Here is a 19,649-nt window from a genome sequence, read left to right as displayed (position 1 = left end):
TACAGGGTGGCTCTTGTCTTTCTTATGTGGAGTACTTCAATATTCCGAATGTAGTATATAATTGGGCTTTAAATTTTTAATGAGAACCTCATACATTAATCTTTGGATCATTTTATTGAAATTAATTGAGATGCACGTACAGAATTATTGGCCATATTCAAAAAGGAAAACTCAGAATTCTCATATTCTCTCCTCACTTTTATTTGATATCGGTTGGAGAATCTTTTGCAAGTTGTTGAAGCCATGATAGATCTACGTCCCCTCTCCATTGGTTCCAAGCTCAACTAAAGATGACTTGTAGAACTCACCTACTTCATCTGTAATAAATTAAGGTCTAATCTAGCTTCCCATTTGAGGCTATTTTGACCAAGAATATATTTTGCAAAGGACACAACAATGAAAGCAAAGTCGGAGACAAGTTCCCATTTTCAAATTTGTCGTTGCTTCTCATGTTGATTTTTTGTCTGTTGATTTTTTTGTCTATTGAAAATAAAATCGCTGCAAAAATCATATAATTGCGTTGAATTTTGAGTCGCTGCGGAGTTCTAGCATCAACTTGTCCAAATTTCTTGTTGCAGCGATTTTAACACCTACTGTGGCCAAAAAAGTCGCCGCAAATGATATAATGTATTGTCGCCAAACATAAATCACTGGAGATGTATTTTTAATGCGGCAGGCACCAAAACACTCAAATTTTAATCCCCCCTCCCCCCCAAAAAAAAAAACACCCTTTGATTTTCCCTCGTACAATACTCACATATCCCGATTCCCCTTTTTTTCCCAAATTTGTCTTCTTCATTTTCGTTCTTACTGTAAATTAATTCAAGGAAAATGCTGCTGTGCCATCTAGGTGGTACCGCTCAAGTGTACCGTTCAGGAAATTTTTTTTTATTTAATGATTAAAGAAGTGATTTTAAGTGTATTAATATGTTTTTTTTTTAAAATATTTAAATCTATTAAAAAAATTATAATCAGGCGGCCTAGTAGCGAAGTTTTGAATACCATTTTGATTAAGGCACTGAAATGAAATATTTCGGTATCGATATGTTTTGGTGTATCATTTCAGAATTAATTATATATTATATATAAATATTTATATGTATATATACACTAACAACTAATAAAATATATATATATATATAAGTGTGTATCATGTATATGTGTGTATATATATAGAAGAATTGAAAATTTATAAAATGAATATATGTTGAAAAAAATTACAAACTTGAGTTAAAACATAAAAAATAAGGAAAAAAATAAAAGAATAGATAAATTATTAAAAATAATGATATTTAAAAAATTAGAAAATGAGGGAACATGTTTAAAGTTATAAAAAAATTAAAATTATATCAATATAATTTATATTTTAAAATTAATTAAATAGATTTAAAATTTATAAAAATACTATCTAAATATAAAAAAATTATAAAAATAGTCCCAAATAGAATAGGAACCAAAACGCTTAATTCTAATCGAAATAGTCAAAAGTTGATCGAAATGCCGAAACAAGACTCTAATGATTAGAATTTAAAGTAAAATAAAATAGAGTAATAGAATATACCAGACATTATACTGAAACGATAAATTCCGAGCATTCTAACCATAACGGAACGATATTCAAAACCTTACTCAGTAGCCCAGCCCCTAAATTGATACCCACCATTTTCGGTTGCTAAATAAAGTGTTTTCGGTCTCTCTCTCTCTTCTCTCTCTCTCCCTCTTTCTCTCACCCTGAAACAGAGGAATCAGAGTCACCCAGAGAAGATTTGAATGTCCACCCAGCTGCTCTGAAAACGCCGCCCCCCCCTCTCTCTCTCTCCCTCCCCTCAAGACTGGCTCTGCGAAGAGCCATTGTTTTGCTCTGTCATTGCTTAGAACAAACTCCCAAAAGAAAGAGCAGAGGAGAACCGTCTCTGATGAGTGATTATGCCCTTGTAAATCACTCACCACATTTTAGCTGCCTCTGTTTCCCAGATTTGTTCCCAAACCGTTTTTTTTTTTTAATTTATTCCCATTCTTGTGTCCTTCTGCTTGTTTCATTTGAGTTGAAGCTATGAGTGAAGAAGATTTTGTGAAGATCCAGGTACTCTTCCACTCGGTCATTGTACCATTTTATCTACTTTCTTGTTCTTTTCCTTCAAGAGCATTGCTTCAGTGTGAAAGAAGAAAAAAGGTCTCATATTTCTTTCTATATTTTCGTTGAATACTCATCCTATAAAATATGTGCTCGTTTCGTTAACAGGCTTGGTATTTGATTCCATTTTAATAGTATTTACAGTTGCTTTATCTTTTTATTTTTTGGCTTGCTTGTGCATGCAGAAATCTATTCTCAAAGTGAACATCCATTGTGATGGATATATGCAGCAAGTGAAGAAAATCTTGTAAAAATTTGATGGTGGTTTACTGATTTGTTAAATTTAGGTTGGAAATAGAAAATATGATTTTAACTTCTGTCCCACTAAGCGGAATCTGGGTATAACATTCGGGATTTTTTCTTCTGTAAACCAAAACTTGTGGACAGATATGTTAAATTCACGCTTGAATCAGAGAAATGGATTTTACCTTAATCCAACTTTAGTTATCATTTCAGTTTTGCGCGAGGGATAGAGGCCCATTGATTTGAATGCTACTTGTTTGTTTAGACTTTATCTACTTCATAAAGTGCTATTATGATTGAGAGTTTTGTGGAGGGATCACAAACCTGATCTTGAGGTTGAGAAGGAGAGGATTTTAAAGGCTGGTGGTTTTATACATGCAGGACAAGTCAATGGCAGTTTAAATCTCGCTCGAGCTAGAGGTATCTTGGCTAGATGCATGTGAACCTCTAAAACCCAAATTTGAAATTCTAATTAAACTAAAAGAACTTGTAAAAAATTATTTTCTAAAATCCTTTTTACTCTTAAGTTATTTAGTTGCTGGCTTGTGCTTTGTCTTTATTATTTGAGCTCAACTGAAAACACAAAACTTGTGGACATGATATCTGGAGCTTCCTCTAGGTAGGCAATCAGAATCAGATTCTTTTAGTACAGGCCTAGGGCTATTGTTTTTGTGAATTGAATATGTGTGTATATAGATATATTGGTATGATTACACATTTGTTAGGGGAGAGGGAACCTTTTTTTGGGTATTTTCAAGAATTTGATTAGGTTCCATTTACTGCAGGTGACATGGAATTCAAGCAAAACAAGTTTTTTCCTGCTGAAAATCAAATGGTAACTGCTAATCCAGATATAAAGGTTGTATGTATATTCTTGGTAATTTAAAAAATTGGTATTTATATTATGTGCTCATGTGATAAAGTGCGGATTCTAAAATTTACAGTCTCCAAACATTTTGTATAGATACTTTAACATCTGTTTCTCTGTCAAGATTGAATTTTCCCAAACATTGATAAGCAATTACTTGTTCTCTCAAGGTTGAGCTTTGGGATGATGATGAATTTATTGTGTTAGCATGGGATGGCATCTGGCAAGCATCCTTTTTCTTTTCTTTTACGCTTTATCTTATTATGATGGAAAGAGACTTACCAAGCCAGGAGTGATTTCATGCTTCCAAACCATTTAAAACCTGAAAGCTAATATAATGAATTTAAGCTTATCTTGTTTAAAGAAATGGAGCCTTTTAATGAGGTGTATGTCATTTCAAGTGTGGTTTTGGTATGCTAGATTCATTGCAGCTGTGTTTTCCATACACTCATGTTTGATTGCAAGTGCAAGGTGCATCATACAATCCTTTTATTGAACGAGATTGCATATTTCCACAAAAATCTTGCAATCAAATTGTTGTTTGATTGCAAGAATTGAATGCAATCTTGTTTGATCAGGTTTTCATTTCTTATCTTACCATAAAAAAAAAGAAGAAGAAGAAGTTATTACCCTGAGTGACAAGACATGCATAGCTAGCCTGACCAACACAAAATGTCAAATAAAGATTGATGTTTCTGCAGGGGCACTCGTTCAGCTTCCATCAAATGACCCAATAGGGCTGTTGCCTAACTTTCTTGAGTACACATGAAGTATACAAAAGAGAATGCCTAGTTATAAGATTTTGCATCTTTCCATCAAACAAGATTTTTTACATCTTAATTGGTTAGCCCTTACTGGATGTTAAGATCGGAAATAAGCTTTATGTTGGCTGTTACAAATGTAGAAAACTGTGGAGCTATGTGCTACCAGATCCATATTGATAAATTTTGTAATCAACGGCTGTTTGAAAATCTCAATTTGTTTTTAACTTACCAAGTTATAACAATTGGTATTGATATCCCAACATATGTTCGATTATGCTCTTAATTTCAACATATTACTATTTCAAAGAATATAACATGAGGTATGAGGAATATTCCTCATGTGGACTTATAGCATTCAAGCAATCAAAAATTGTGCTAGACATGCTCCTCTAATAACTATGTAGTTGGTTAATGTAGTTGATTAATCCACAATCAACAGATGATTGTGGATTCTTTTATTTGAGGTTTTCATATAGTTATAGGCTGCAAAGGCCAGTTGATAACTTGACCTGGGGTATCCATTTATCAATTATTGGGAAAAGAAATTTTAGAAGGAAGCTTAAGCAACTCTTAGCTTGTTCCTAGGCTACGAATTTCTGTTTAATTTTTTGGTATTAAAACTGGCTGGGCAGTATATATGCATGGGAGGTTAAATGTTTGGTGCTTTTGTGAGAGCTAACTGGGCAGGTGTTTTGTTCTTGGGTTTTTGACATTTGCATAGTTGGCCACCTTTTTGGTAGAAGAAGTCAGTAGCTAGTTTCCATCACGGTTTTTCATAGTAGGGGGCAACCCTTTGTTTTTACAAACAATTGAAACAGTGTGATATCTATAGGGGAATATATTAGATTTTGATGAATTGCATGGAAATGGCTGTATGCATGCATTCATTCATATTCTAATAAGATAACCTTAGATGTAAAAGAAATTAATGTCCAGATACTAGGGCGCATGGTTTTAAACATGTTAGGTTAGTTGGTTGCTGTCATGTTTTTTTTTTTTTTTTTTTATAACCACAATGCACTTTATTCAGATAAGCAAATATCAAACATTACAAAGATAAATCTGCCCACATAGCTTGGGAAATACATTGTGGGACCAAATCCCACCAAACAACTATATCATTAAGATTCCATGCATATCTTGCCAAAGAATGAGGCACTCCATTAGCTTCCCTCCCTTTATGTTGCACTTTCCATGATGGGAATCTGTTAAGTATAAGCTTTATATCATGGACAAGAGTACCCCACAAAGTTGAAGAGTAATCCTTTTTTTGCAGCTCCTGAACAATAAGTAAAGCATCTGTTTCAATCTGTAATTCTAATATGCCTAAAGGAATGCACAACTGCAAACCCCTTAACATAGCAATTAATTCAATTTCCATTGGATCAGCAAGTGCTTCTTCTGGTTTACTAGCTGCAAACAAGACCTGTCCTCTGTCATCTCTTAAAACCACTCCAATACCTGACTTGCATTGATCACTAAAGAGGGCCCCATCTACATTAAGCTTTAGCATGCCCGAAGGAGGTGGTTTCCATCTGCATTGATACCTCAAACCAACTTTAAGCCCTGCTGCAGTTGCCTTTGCTCCTGATATAAAGATAATGCATGCTCTATGACTTGGTTTGGTGTGAAAAAATTTTCTTCATACATCCACTAATTACACCTATACCAGAAACCCCATGCGATTAGAAAGAGCTTCTCCAACTCACCCTCAGATTTTCTTCTTATGACAGACAATAAAAGTTGTAAAAAATCCTGTCTCTGAATAGATGTTTTGAGGGATGGAAAGAGTTGCATCCAACAATCTATAATTAAAGGGCAGTAAACCAGTGCATGGTTAACATCTTCCATTTCTTCTTGACACCAAATGCAACTGTCATCCACAAGTAACTTTCAACTTTTCAAATTGCTGAGAGTAGGGAGTATATTCTTGCACACCCTCCATGCAAAAACTTTAATTATGTGAGAAACATAAAGTTTCCAAATATTCTTCCATATCAATTTCTGATCTGCAGCTGTTGAACTCTCAGCATGGTTGCTGTCATGTTAAATGTAGGTTTATTGAATATTGATATTTATTTCTACTCTTTTTAATATTGAGAAGATCTTCTCTTTTTAATATTGAGTTTGAATCTTGTTTTGACTATGTTTAACCCTTTGTTTATATGTGTTAAACTAGTGGAGATGAGAATGTATTTTTTTAACACTTTTCTTCAAGATTAATAGCCTAAGTAAGCAACCAAGGATTTTATTCAAACTGGTAGGTTCGATTAGAATTTTCTGGTTTGCCGAGAGCTACTCTTGCTGTTTAAGCTATGCTTTCACAAAAAAATTAAGTTTCTTCTCAAGTTTTCTTCAACTTTAGTATGCTTGGTTTATGTAGTTGAGATTGTGGTTAAATGAGGGATGTTTAAGAGCATGAATGTACTAAAGCTGCTAGCTGTCCATGGTAGTGCAGAAAATTCTGGCTATGCACTCTGTTTTAGGGCTTCAACCAGTCTATTTCATCTCCATTTTTCATTTGCATCTTTTGCTTAACCAAAGTTATTTGTTTGTCAATATACAATACACATGTAGAGATGCCTATGTGCAGTGTGCTTGTGGATCTTTAATTTAACATATTTTTTGATAAGTTTTTTTTTTTTTTAAAACCGATTTAGCCAACATGGGGTGATTGAATTTGACTACAATATATAAACACTAAATTGCTTGTTTATTGTTAGAGGTGTCTATGGGTAAGTGCATGTGCTCTTATTTGCCTTTTTTAACACCTCTACTTATTTTTTACTTCTCTTTGGTTTGCTTGGCGTATGCAACTTAGGGTATGCTTATGGTCATTGTCTCTAGCTCATTGACTTACAAATCCTCTTAACATAAAGCTGTGTTTGTGGGTTTAACTTTTGTGGGGATTAAGATTTTCTAATTTCTTGTTGGATTCCAACATTGCTATCTGTGCTAAGAATTCTCTCCAACATCCATTGTAAGTCTTTATTTAGCGCAAATTGAGTGTTGTTAAGAATTTGCTTTGTAACCACCTCACCAATAACCCAGCAAAATTAAATTCTTGTTATCTTGATTCTTATGATATGTCTGTAGAAGAGTTTATCAAGCCCAATCTTTATTAGGTTGTTACTCTGCATTCCTAGAATCAAGACCCTTGGGGCTATCACATTATAAAGTTTAATGTATATGCATATGTATTCTGATAGTGTTCTTTCCCTGTTGCTCCATATGACCATTATGGCATATGGAGATTGCAATCAATGTTAGATTCGAGACATCAAGGCAGAAATTGATACTATAAGTATATTATTATTAGCTTGTGCTTCCTTGTTTTCTTTTATATCAATTGTTGTGAAACGTGCAGCAATTGCTGATGAATTATACAGAATGATCAAAAAGAGAAAAATAGAAATCGACACATAGATTTAACGTGGTTCGGCAATGTGCCTACATCCACAGGAAGCAATTTGTGTAAAATTTACTATCAGTCAATTAGGGTTACATAATGTGTATTTATACTAACCCTAGCCATACAAATATGAGTATGAGAGAAAGTTTAGATGATTGAAAAAATATTTATTTTATATATTAGAATAAAATATTGATAAAAAAATGATTTAGGGGATGGGGACTCACTATTCATCGCTTAAATTTTTTCCCTAAAATAGGGATCAAGATGTGGGGGGTATTTTGATCAAAACTCTATAATAAATCTCAAATTATGGGGAATCCGGTGCTTTGGGGCACCGGATGTGAATGCTCTTAGGAGAAAAGAAAGCATATCCTGAAACGCCACCTTGGATAATAGGTTGGGACGTCTCCCATCTAGCACCTGGAAACATGAATCAAGTCCAAGCAATGCTTGAACTTATATGTGGTAACAGGCTTTGTGAACATGTCTGCTGCATTATCAGAACTGTGAACTTTTAAGTAAAAGTTCACCAGAAGAAACCAATTCCTTGATCCTGAGAAACCTCACATCTTTGTACTTGGTTCTTGCATAATACACCTAGTTCTTTGCCAAGTAAATGGCACTCTGGCTATCACAATGCAATTGAACTCCATCTTGCTGAATACTCAGCTCCTTGACCAACCATGTAAGCCACAAAGCTTCCTTAGTAGCCTCAGCCATTGCCATATACTCTGACTCAGTAGTAGAGAGTGCAACTAGAGACTGAACTATGGACTTCCAACAAATATGGCCACCCATAAGAGTGAAAACATAACCTGTGGAAGACCTCCTGTCATCCAAGTCTCCTGAATAGTCTGCATCCACATATCCCACAACTAAAGGACCACCTTGTTGTCTGCCAAATATGATACCATAGTCTGTAATACCCCTCAAGTATATGAAAATCCACTTGACTACATTCCAATGCTGTCGTCCCGGATTTGATAGAAACTTGCTCACCACACTAACAACTTGTGCCAAATCTGATTTTGTACAAACCATAACATACATCAAGCACCCAATTGCACTGGCATATGGAACCTTTGACATGTCTTGAACTTCATCATCTGTCTTCGGACACTGAGCGGTAGACAAGCTGAAATGATTCGCCAAAGGTGTACTTACTAGTTTTGTATTACCCATGCTGAACCTATCCAACACCTTCTCAACATAGGTTACATAGCCATTCAGGAGATAGCCATAATCTCCTGGAATCTCTGTCCCTACGAATCTCCATCCTAAGAATCTTCCTGGCCGCACCTAAATCCTTCATGTCAAATTCTTTCTCAACAAAGTTTTCAACTTATTGACCTCACTCATACTCTTAGCAGGAATCAGCATATCATCCACACAAAGTAACAGAAAAATAGATGAATCATCGTCAAGGCCCTTCACATAAACACAACAATCATACTCACATTGCCTGTAGCCAATTCGGATCATGTAGGAGTCAAACTATTTATACCATTGCCTCGGAGATTGTTTCACCCCATAAAGTGATTTTCTCAATTTACAAACCAAGTGTTTCTGTCTAGGCTGACTAAACTCTTCTAGTTGTACCATGTAAATCTGCTCCTCTAAATCACCATGAAGAAAAGTTGCCTTTACATCCATCTGCTCTAACTGCATATCAAAATGTGCTACCAAACCTAGCCTTGCCTTGATGGAAGTGTGTCTAACCACAGGAGAGAAGATCTCATCATAGTCAACTCCTTTCATCTGTGAGTAACCCTTTGCTACTAGACAAGTCTTGAACTTTTCTCCCTCTTTTTCTGATACTGCTTCTTTCTTCTTATACACACATTTGCACCCTATTACTCTCTTCCCCTCTGGAAGCTCCACCAACTCCCATGTCTGATTCTTATACAGAGACTCCATCTCCTCTACCATAGCACCCATCCATCTACTTTTCTCTTGGCTGTGTACCGCCTCCTGAGAAGTAGTAGGATCCCCACTACTAGTAATGAGTGCATAAGAAACTAAATCCTCAAAACCGTACTTGGAAGGTGGTCTGATAGTGCGTCTGGGCCTATCTGTGGCTATACTGTGATGCTGCTAATCTCTTGAGCTAGAACTCTCTTCATTCTAAACATTGTTTTCTCTACCCTGGTTTTCTAGCTCCACCTGCACCACATGTTCATTGGTGCTACAATTTTCTAGCACCTGTTTCTCTTCTTTTTGAGTACGCTATAACATGGCTTTTTCATCAAAAACCACATATCTACTGAGAACCACCTTGTTTGCCTTTGGATCCCAAAGCTTGAAGCCTTTCACTCCTTTCTGATACCCTAGAAAGATATATTGTCTAGACTTCACATCAAGTTTGGATCTCTCCTCACTAGAAACATGCATGTAGGCTAGACATTCGAACACTCTCAAACTAAAGTAGTCAACTGCACTGCCTATCCACACCTCCACTACTACTTTCCCATCTAGTGGTGTCCTCAGTGATCTATTAATCAAGAAACATGTCATATTAACTACTTCTGCCCAAAAGTTCTTTACAAGCCTTGCATTCAACCTAAGACACCGAGCTCTCTCAGCTATTGTTTTGTTCATCCTTTTCGCCAGACTGTTCTGTTGTGGTGTCTTGCATACTGTGAAGTGTCTTTTAATTCCATGCTGCTCACACAACTCCGTGAACTTTAAATTTGTATACTCAGCACCATTGTCGGACCTGAGACATTTGATCTTCCTCCTTGTCTGGTTTTCTACTTCAGCTTTCCACAACTTGAACTTGGTAAACATTTCTAACTTGTGCTGCATGAAGTACACCCAAACTTTTCATGAGTAGTCATCAATAAAATTAATGAAATACATATGTCCTCCCCGTGATTCTACCCTTGCTAGCCCCCAAACATTTGTATGAACATAGTCAAGAATCCCCTTTGTTTTGTGTGTGTCTGTCTTGAACTGCACTCTATTATGTTTCCCAAGAACACAATACTTGCATAAATCAAGCTGGCATGTTTTGACACCCTTCAATAGATTTCTCTTTTGAAGCTCCATCATCCCACGCTCACCCATATGGCCTAACCGCATATGCCACAAGATTGTACAATCTGATTCAGACTCTGCAGCTGTAGCTCCACCTACAACTGTTGTACCTTGTAGTGTATACATATTTCCAGATAGTTTCTACCCCTTCATCACTGTTAAGACACATTTACTCACCTTCATTACTCCACTTGCAGATTTGTAACTATACCCATTGCAATCTAAAGTGCCCAATGAAATCAGATTCTTCCTTAGATCCGGTATGTGTCTAACATCACACAACGTTCTAACAACACCACCAAACATTTTAATTCTGATATTCCATATTTCAACAACTTTGCATGAAGTATCATTGCCTATCAGAACAGAACCAGAATTTACCAACATGTAGGTGTCAAACCAATCTTTATTGGGTGTCATGTGATAAGAACATGTTGAATCCAAAATCCAAGAATCTGCAAGATGATCTGAACTGGATGAAACAGAAAGTATATCCCCGTCACCGCTCTCTGAGTCTTCTTCTTCCATTACATTAGCAGACTTCCATTGTACGTAGGGGAATTCGGTAGGGAATTCAGTAACATCAACACTTTGTCTTCGTCTTCAAACTTCACATCAACCCGCCTCAAATCATTGATGATCTGGTTGATCATGTTGATATGTTGGTTCAGATCAGAGCCCTCTGACATCTTAAGACCATACAATTTCTGCTTAAAATAGAGCTTATTCGTCAATGACTTGGACATATACTAACTTTACAGTTTCAACCAAACTTCCGCCGATGATTCCTCATCCATGATGTGATACATCACGTTATCAGCCAAACAAAGCCTGATAGTCGCTACAGCCTTCGCTTCCAATTCTTTCCAATCGACGTCATCCATGGCTACTAGTTGATTTCCGTATAACGCCTTCACCATGCCCTGCTGCACTAACAGATCCTTCACCCTCCTCTGCCACAATCTGAAATTTCCAGATCCGTCAAACTTGACCATGTCGAATTTCGCAGAAGAGATCCTAGACATCAGGACCTAAGCTCTTGATACCAGTTGTTGTGAAACATGCGGCAATTGCTGATGAATTATATGGAATGATCAAAAAGAGAAAAATAGAAATCGTCACAGAAATTTAACGTGGTTCGGCAATGTGCCTACATTCACAGGGAGCGAGCGGTGCAAAATTCACTATCAGTCAATTAGGGTTACATAATGTGTATTTATACTAACCCTATACGTTTTCTAATTTAGTTGCCCTACATTCTTACTAAAATATGAACCCCATCAGATCGTTCTCTATCCCGTAATTACAAAGAGCAATTACACCTATCAAATTGAAGTTACATTCTTTTTCTTTTCTTTTCTTTTTTCTTTTTTTTCTTTTTTTGATAGAAAATCCAACCACTTTATTCATCAGCAAAAGTATTACAAATTTGTATCAGCCCAAAGAATAGATACTATGAATTATGGGACTAAATCCCACCAAACAACCATATCAGGAACATGCATAACATGTCAAGCTAACTTGTGTGCAACCATTCATGTTGCCATGCCTTCCAACATATTGAATATTGCAAGTTTGAAAGCATTTCATAAACCTAACAGTATCCTTCTACAAATTACCCAGCAAAGACATGGAACTGGAATCTTTTGATGTTATATTCTTAAGCAATATTCATGCATGGAGTAATCTGGTTTTCTCGTTGAAGTATATAGCTGTCGGTTTGGCAAAACTTGTTAGAAAAAGTGATGAAATCAGATGCATAATTTTTGTAATTTTGAGTCATTCTTCATGAGTTTTAATTTATACTAGTTATAGTTGGTGCATTTAATCTTCATGTCTTCGCCCTATAGCGCTTTGCTCCTATCGACTAGGGATACTCATTAGCTGCAACAACAATCGTGTTAGAAAATGGAATAAGATAGTATATGTCAATTAATTAGTATCAATCAATATAGTTGATTTATTGTATGTCAATTATTTCACTGGTCTCATTCACTTGTAAAAATGGACATATGTTATGTATTCAATTACAATTGAGAATAGCAAAAATGTAGTGTTTAAACTTCAAGTAACGCGCGCATGGGGTGCGTGGCTAGCTTGAATTTAATATTTTCACACCAAAAATCTAGCAAAGCTATATATGGTGGTGATTTATGTAAATAAAATGACAATAGAAGTCGTATAGATAGTGGAAGCATACCGACATACAAGATTGATGATGAAAAGGAGGCCAACGATCTGTTAAGTGTGTAAGAAACCTCTAGAGAACATATGTTGAATAGAAAAGCAGACCAAATAATATATTGAATATGAGACTTATTATTAATTGAAAAAAACACTACGAGAGACACTAGGAAATTGATGAGTCTGATTGTGTAAAAAATATAAGCATACATAGAGCGGAAAGTGTGAAGGATGACAAAAATTTAATGGCAAATAATAGACCTAAAATAACAAATATTAAATTCGTGAACTAATTTTCTCTTTGTACATTGGGTGATAATTTTCTTTGAAAATAAAAAAAACCATTATCGTTACGTTCGTGGGGGTGTTAATGGTGATGGATTAATGTCCATTTAGTTTGGATGGGATTTTTGAGAGAACTTGTGATTGAATCAAAGTTGTTCATTCTTGCCAAGGAAGGAAGACAACTTCGTATTATTGAGAGAGGATGGAAGAACGAGCAAGAGTTATGGGTGGAAGATAACATTGTCCAGCGGCTTCGAAAGGCATTGGAAGCATGTCTAAGTGGTGAGCAAATGGAGGTTTATAGCACCATTAGGGAGGGGCATCGTAGATTCCTTGCACATAGGTGCTTCAATGGCAAGGGACGTTTTGTAGTAGTGCTTGTGTTTCGGGAGGGTGGAAGGAAAAACTCCATTATCATTCCCAAAGGGGAAAGGGGCAGAGGATGGAAGAGAATGAGGGAAGCGCTGGGGGATTCAGTTCAAGAAGGAAGAGGAAGGGTTGTTGCCATGCATGGAGGTGCTCAGCCATGGAATAAGGTGGAAGAGTCGAGGTCGTACAAGGATGCTCTAACCCAAGATGGAAAGGGGGGTTGTGTGGAAAATTCTGACAGGCGAAGACCTTAAGCCCCTCATGGCGTACGTTTCCTAGAAGCTGGCAGGGTGGTTGACATAGGCGTAGGCTGGAAGTTAGAAGACATGCAGAGAGAGATGTCTGTTATGACAAAGGCGGTCGGGGGAAATAAGGAAAGGGAAGAAGCTGAGATGGGCTAGAAGAGGCCGAGCCAAGCCCAAAGGCCCGATGACAAAGGGAAGGGTAAGGAAAAAATAGAAGCTCGTGTTGAGTGGAGGCAAGTAACTGGCCAATATAGACCCAGGCCTAGTTCCAATCTATTGCAACTGGGAGAAATGAGAGGGTGGGCCAGATGGATGGGCCGCACTCCCAGGGCCCATCGAAGGGCTCAACCCAAGGCCCTTGTGCATGTGACCAGCCCTGTAAACATTAGGGCTCGCACTGATGCAGAGCCTCATCCTACGGAGGAGTAGCGGCAACAGTCACCGGTGCAGGGGTTGTCGTCAGAGGGAACTCAGATATAGCCAACGACGATGGTGAAACTCTACGATAACGGTCCACACGAGTGGGGTGGCCGGAAAAATGAGCTAGAAGGCACCAGGATCTCTCTAAGTCGATCGGGAGAGATTTTGTCGCCGGTAATGGGATAGACTACGCCGACGGTGGGAATAGAGGCTGTGGAGATGATGGAGAACCTCTCCAACTAGAGTTTGAAAGTAGTTGGTGTGGCAGCAAAGGTGGATGTGTATTTATTGAACTCGGACAACAAGGATTCTCAAGGTATACATGATGAAATGATCTCAAGGTCATCTCAGGGTTGTTTAGATCTTATCAGGGTGGATGATTATTCTATGGTTGAAGGCACATATCACAAAGAAGGAAATCAAGGGGTGGAGGCAGTTCTAAATGTGCAATCAGATGAGGAAGCTGTATTTGATCAAGTGATGGTTGCAGTGCAGGACGAAGAGGGTGAGCCAGTACCTTTAAACTTCATGTGTCCAGTGTAGCCCAGGATTTCAGATTGGGTCTTCAACATGGTAAAGGATATTCAGCATTTGGTGGGACTAAGGTGTAAAGGCTATGAGGATCAGTTTATGGCGTTACTTGTAGTAATTGAAACAGGCCATCAAGAACATAGGAAAGAAGAATAAAAAAACCAAAGAGAGCTGAGGAGGTTAAATTGGTCAATGAATTCGGAGGGGAGTGCAAGCAAGGACAGGTCTAAGGGAAAAGGTTTGGCACATTCCAAGTGAAATCAACAATTGTATCGTGGAATGTCCGTGGGTTGAACGAGGTCAGTAAACCTCTACAAATAAGACACTCGCTACGCTAGTGGAAGGCGGACATAGTATGTTTACAGGAGACAAAGTTGAAACTTATAAATAGAAAATTGGTGCAAAGTATTTGGAGCTGCAGACATGTAAATTGGGTGTAGTTGGTAGCCAAAGGGGCATTAGGTGGTGTTCTGGTGATGTGGGATAGAAGAGTGTGGAGAAAATGGAGGAGTTTATAGGGGTGTACTCGGTGGCTTGTTCTTTCAGAAGCGTGGCAGATGATTTTATGTGGGCATTTGTAAGTGTTTATGGTCCTAACTTAGACCATGAGAGAAGATTGTTATGGAATGAGTTGGTTGGTGTACATAGCTGGTGGGGTCTCCCATGGTATATAAGCAGAGATTTCAATGTAACAAGATTTCCAACTGAGAGTTTTGGGAATAGAAGAATTAGGCCAACTATGATAGAATTTTCAGAGTGCATCTTTGATTTGAATCTCGTAGACTTACCATTAGCAAGGGGCACATGCACGTGGTCTAATAATCAGACATGGTCTAAACTAGATAGATTCCTAATTTCACCAGAGTGGGAATGTCATTTCCCGGATGTGTGGCAAAAGAGATTGTCTCGTTTGTACTCGGATCACTGGCCTATTATGTTGGATGGCAGAGGAGTCCAAAGGAGGCATAAGTACTCCAAATTTGAAAACATGTGGCTGAAGGCGGATGGCTTTGAGGAAAGCGTCAGGCAATGGTGGGCATCATATCAGATACAAGAAACTCCTAGTTTTATTTTTTCGGGTAAATTGAAAGCTCTAAAAAAAGATCTAAATGTGTGGAATAGGCAGTCTTTTGGTGATATAAGGAAGCACAAAAAAAGCAAGGAAATTGGAGATCCAAGGGTTGGAAAGGATGCAAGAAGCACAGCCCTTAACTCAAGAAGAAATAGCTTTAAAATTGGGGCTGGAAGCGGAACTCGAAAGAATTATAGTTTTAGAAGAGACTTCTTGGTGTCAAAAGTCAAGAGTGTTATGGTTGAATGAAGGTGACCGAAGCATTAAGTTCTTTCACAGAATAGCTAACTCACATAGGAGATACAAGAATATTGAGATGCTGAAAATAGAGGGAGTGGAGTGCCGAGAAGAGCTAGTGATAAACAACCATGTAGTTGACTTTTTTGAGCAATTACTTTCTAAGCGGATGGGATGGCGGCTTAAACTTGAAGGGCTTGGTTTTAATTCCATTAAACTTAATGAGGTAGATCGACTGGAGAGGCCTTTCGAGGAGATGGAGGTTTATGAAGTTGTGAGAAAAATGATTGAAGATAAGGCACCGGGTCCTGATAGTTTTTCGATGGGCTTCTTTCAAACTTGTTGGGCTATAAAGATCTCATGAAGGTGTTCCAGGAGTTCTACTCAGCGGGGAAGTTTGATTAATGCTACTTTTCTGGCACTAATTCCAAAGAAGGTGGGGGCTGAGAAGGTTAAGGAGTTTCAGCCTATTAGCCTAGTAAATGGGGTATGCAAGATATTATCTAAGGGGTTACCAAATCGTTTGAGTGAGATAGTGGGGAAACTAATTTCAAAATGCTTTTGTTAAGGATAGACAAATCCTAGATGCGGTTCTTATTGCTAATGAATGCATTGATAGTCGTCTGAAAACTAGTGGGGCATGGATCATTTGCAAGTTAGACATGGAGAATGCGTATGACCATGTCAATTGGAACTTCCTTCTTGATGTGTTGGGAAAATGTTCTTTTTAGGGAGAGATGGTGCTCGTGGATTAGGTAGTGCGTATCAACGGTGAAATTCTCCGTCTTGATAAATGGAAGCCCAATTGGTTTCTTCCGTAGCACACGAGGCTTAAGACAAGGAGATCCGTTATTCCCATTACTCTTTGTTATTGTGATGCAGGCATTGAGTAGAATGTCCTTGGCCTTGGTTGCGGATGGTTTGGTGGCTGGATTTAAGATTGGCTCTCCGAATAGGGGACTTGTTAACATATCTCATTTGTTGTTCGCAGATGATACTCTTTTCTTTTGCGAAGTAGATCCTTACCAAATTCGAGTTCTGAAGGCCCTTCTCCTTTTCTTTGAAGCAACTTCCGGACTGAAGGTTAATTTGCAAAAATAAGAGATGGTACCTATTAGAGGAGTTCGGCGTATCAAACAATTGGTTAGTATTTTGGGATGTACGACTACGGTGTTACCTATGACCTATCTGAGGCTTCCGTTAGGGGCGGCTTCAAGAGAGGCTCCGAGAGCGGCTCCAATATGGGATTCAGTTATTGAGAAAGTAGAAAGTCGTCTAGCAGGAAGGAAGAGATTGTACTTATCAAAAGGCGGAATGATTACACTGATCAAGAGTACTCTATCTAATCTACCGAACTATTTTTTGTCATTGTTTCCTATTCCAACAAAGGTGGCAATCCGATTGGAAAAACTTCAAAGGGATTTCCTGTGGGGTGGACTGGGAGAGGAACACAAATTTCACATGGTTAAGTGGGAAAATGTATGCAGCCCTATCTCGAACGGGGGCTTGGGTATTAGAAATATGAAAACCTTCAATCGGGCGTTACTAGATAAATGGTTGTGAAGGTATCATAAGGAACCTGAAGCCCTTTGAAAGACGGTAATTGAGAGCAAATATGGGGAACTATGGGGGGTTGGTGTACAAAAGAAGTGAGAGGAGCGTACGGAGTGGGTTTATGGAAACATATAAGAAGAGGGTGGGAGGTTTTCTCTCGCCATACTCGATTTCGTCTAGGAGAAGGAAACCGTATTAAGTTCTAGTATGACACTTGGTGTGACCATGTTGCTCTAAAGGAATATGTTCCTTCACTATTCAGAGTTGCAAGAGACATTGATGCCTCAGTAGCATATGTAAGGGAAAGATCAAGGGAGCAAATCCAATGGAACATCAACTTCAGTAGGGCGGCATAAGATTGGAAGATGAGCAGTTTTGAAGCCTTTTACAACCTTCTGTATTCTTGTGAACTGTGTAATTCATAAGATAGCCTATGGTGAATACCTGCAGCTAAAGGCACTTTCTCGGTGTGCTCTTTTTATAAGTCTCTTACTCAAGAGACACCTATCCAGTTCCCTTGGAGAAAGTTATGGAGACATAAGACGCCTCCCAAAGCAGCGTTCTTTGTGTGGACAGCATCCTTGGGTAAGATTCTCACAACTGATAATTTGAGTAAGCGTATGATGATCATCGTAGATTGGTGTTGTGTAGGAAGGGGGGTGAATCGGTGGACCATCTCTTAATACATTGTGAGATAGCGAGAGAGTTATGGAATGAGGTTCTTGGCAGAATTGACTTGGCTTGGGTTATGCCTGAGAGTGTGGTAGGAGTTGTGGCCAGTTGGACAAATTTGAGAGGCAATCCATAGATAAAAGAGGTGTGGAAGATGATCTCCATATGCATCATGTGGTGTATATGGCAAGAGCGAAATGCAAGGACGTTCAAGGACAGAGAGATCGATGGAGGAATTGAAAGCTTTCTTTATTAAAACTCTTTGTAATTGGACCATAGCAGTTGATTTCAATGGCTTAGAGTTACATGATTTTCTTATTTCCATTGCTCATACCTAGCTATGGAAACTATACATTGTATCGAGCTTTTGCCTATTCTTTGATGAATATAATTTATTTACTTATATAAAAAAAAACAATGGCAAAACATCTTACTTTGTAGGATGATGGGAAATCAAAACATCTTCATTACATCTTCCCTGGACACGTACCCTGCGACCGTTCACCACGCCATCAATGCTAGGGGGCTCTTAAGCTTCCATCTGGCATCTCATTACGCCCCATCCTATTGATTGGCTCGTGTTCTCCACGTGTCTGCCACCATCCTCTTATGTCTACACAGATCCACGCCGGTTGAGATTCCCAAGGCCACATGCACTCATTACCAATGCATACATCGCCTGAGTTTCCATGGTCCCTCTGACGTCCCGATGGCTGACTTGATTGGTAGAGGTCTCCCACATCCCGAGTCGCTCATTGGCTCGTGCCCCTCACGCATCTGACATGGCTCCTCAAGTCTCTACTAAATCGCATCGGTAAGGGTTCACAGGACAATCCACGTCATCAATGTCAGGTGACGCCTCATTTTCCGTGGCCCCGTTAGGCACCTAGTGCTATATAAGGCTTCCCCTCATGCTCATTTCCACCATTGTTGACCTCTTTCTCTCCGAGTTCTTGCCACTGCCCTCTACTCTTCAAGCTTTTCTTCGTTGTTGTCTTCTCCTTCAATCCCTAAGCTCTCCTTTGTCGTTCCCTTCTTCTCTGGTCTTCAAGCTTTCTTTTTTTGTCATCTCCTTTGTCTTTTCCCTCAAGCTTTCCCATGGCCCCCAAGAGTTCCTCTGCTCCTAAGCCCCTATACTTCACCAGGAAGTTCCAGGACCACCGACAACCTTTGGGTGTTCTAGATGAAGTACAACATCCCTAACTCGGTGATTCTGGAGGTACCCTGGCACCGAGACCACACCGTGGACCTCGACAAGATGGCATCCCGCATGGCCCGCTACCCTCTGATATTTGCAAATGAGCTTTGCCTTCCATTCTATTGCCCTATCCATGACGTTCTCAACTTCTTAGGGTTGGCCCCTGTCCAGCTCCATCCGAATGTTTGGCGGCTTCTAGTGGCTAGTTGCATCATCTACTAGAGGGTGCTCAGCTCCTGTTTTAAAGAGTACCCTAACCTAACGGCCAGGGAGTTCATGTCGGTGTACTGTGTGCTACACCTCGATCGGAGCATATGTAGCTTCTTGGCGTGCAACCCAGGGAGGCACGTAGCCAAACTCAAGCCTCGTCACTCGAGCATCAAGAACTGGGATCAAAAATTCTTTTTCGTCTCGAGCTCGAG

General features: G+C 38.7%; 1 protein-coding gene and 1 long non-coding RNA gene across 2 annotated transcripts; both read left to right on the top strand.

The window, feature by feature from the left end:
• The first annotated feature begins 1,579 nt into the window (after positions 1-1,579).
• LOC122297535 lies at positions 1,580-3,364 on the top strand. The gene is made up of 2 exons (XR_006238806.1): positions 1,580-2,083; positions 3,163-3,364. It is a non-coding gene; the product is annotated as an uncharacterized LOC122297535 (long non-coding RNA).
• Positions 3,365-15,972: 12,608 nt separating this feature from the next.
• On the top strand, positions 15,973-16,904 carry LOC122296902. The gene is made up of 3 exons (XM_043106699.1): positions 15,973-16,077; positions 16,192-16,290; positions 16,686-16,904. The coding sequence occupies exons 1-3, from the start codon at positions 15,973-15,975 to the stop codon at positions 16,902-16,904; spliced, it is 423 nt and encodes a 140-aa protein (XP_042962633.1).
• Positions 16,905-19,649: the final 2,745 nt, after the last annotated feature.

Source organism: Carya illinoinensis, chromosome 15 (genome assembly GCF_018687715.1).
Source record: "Carya illinoinensis cultivar Pawnee chromosome 15, C.illinoinensisPawnee_v1, whole genome shotgun sequence".
Lineage (NCBI taxonomy): Eukaryota > Viridiplantae > Streptophyta > Magnoliopsida > Fagales > Juglandaceae > Carya > Carya illinoinensis.
This window is presented reverse-complemented; position numbering and strand designations above follow the sequence as displayed.

Excerpts from the sequence above, each read along its gene's own strand:
- LOC122296902 (XM_043106699.1), top strand. The coding sequence starts at position 15,973 with ATGGGATGGCGGCTTAAACTTGAAGGGCTTGGTTTTAATTCCATTAAA. Across the intron at positions 16,078-16,191 it reads AGATGGAGGTTTATGAAGTT|CGGGGAAGTTTGATTAATGC; the intron begins GTGAGAAAAATG and ends AGTTCTACTCAG. Across the intron at positions 16,291-16,685 it reads CTATTAGCCTAGTAAATGGG|GCATTGAGTAGAATGTCCTT; the intron begins GTATGCAAGATA and ends ATTGTGATGCAG.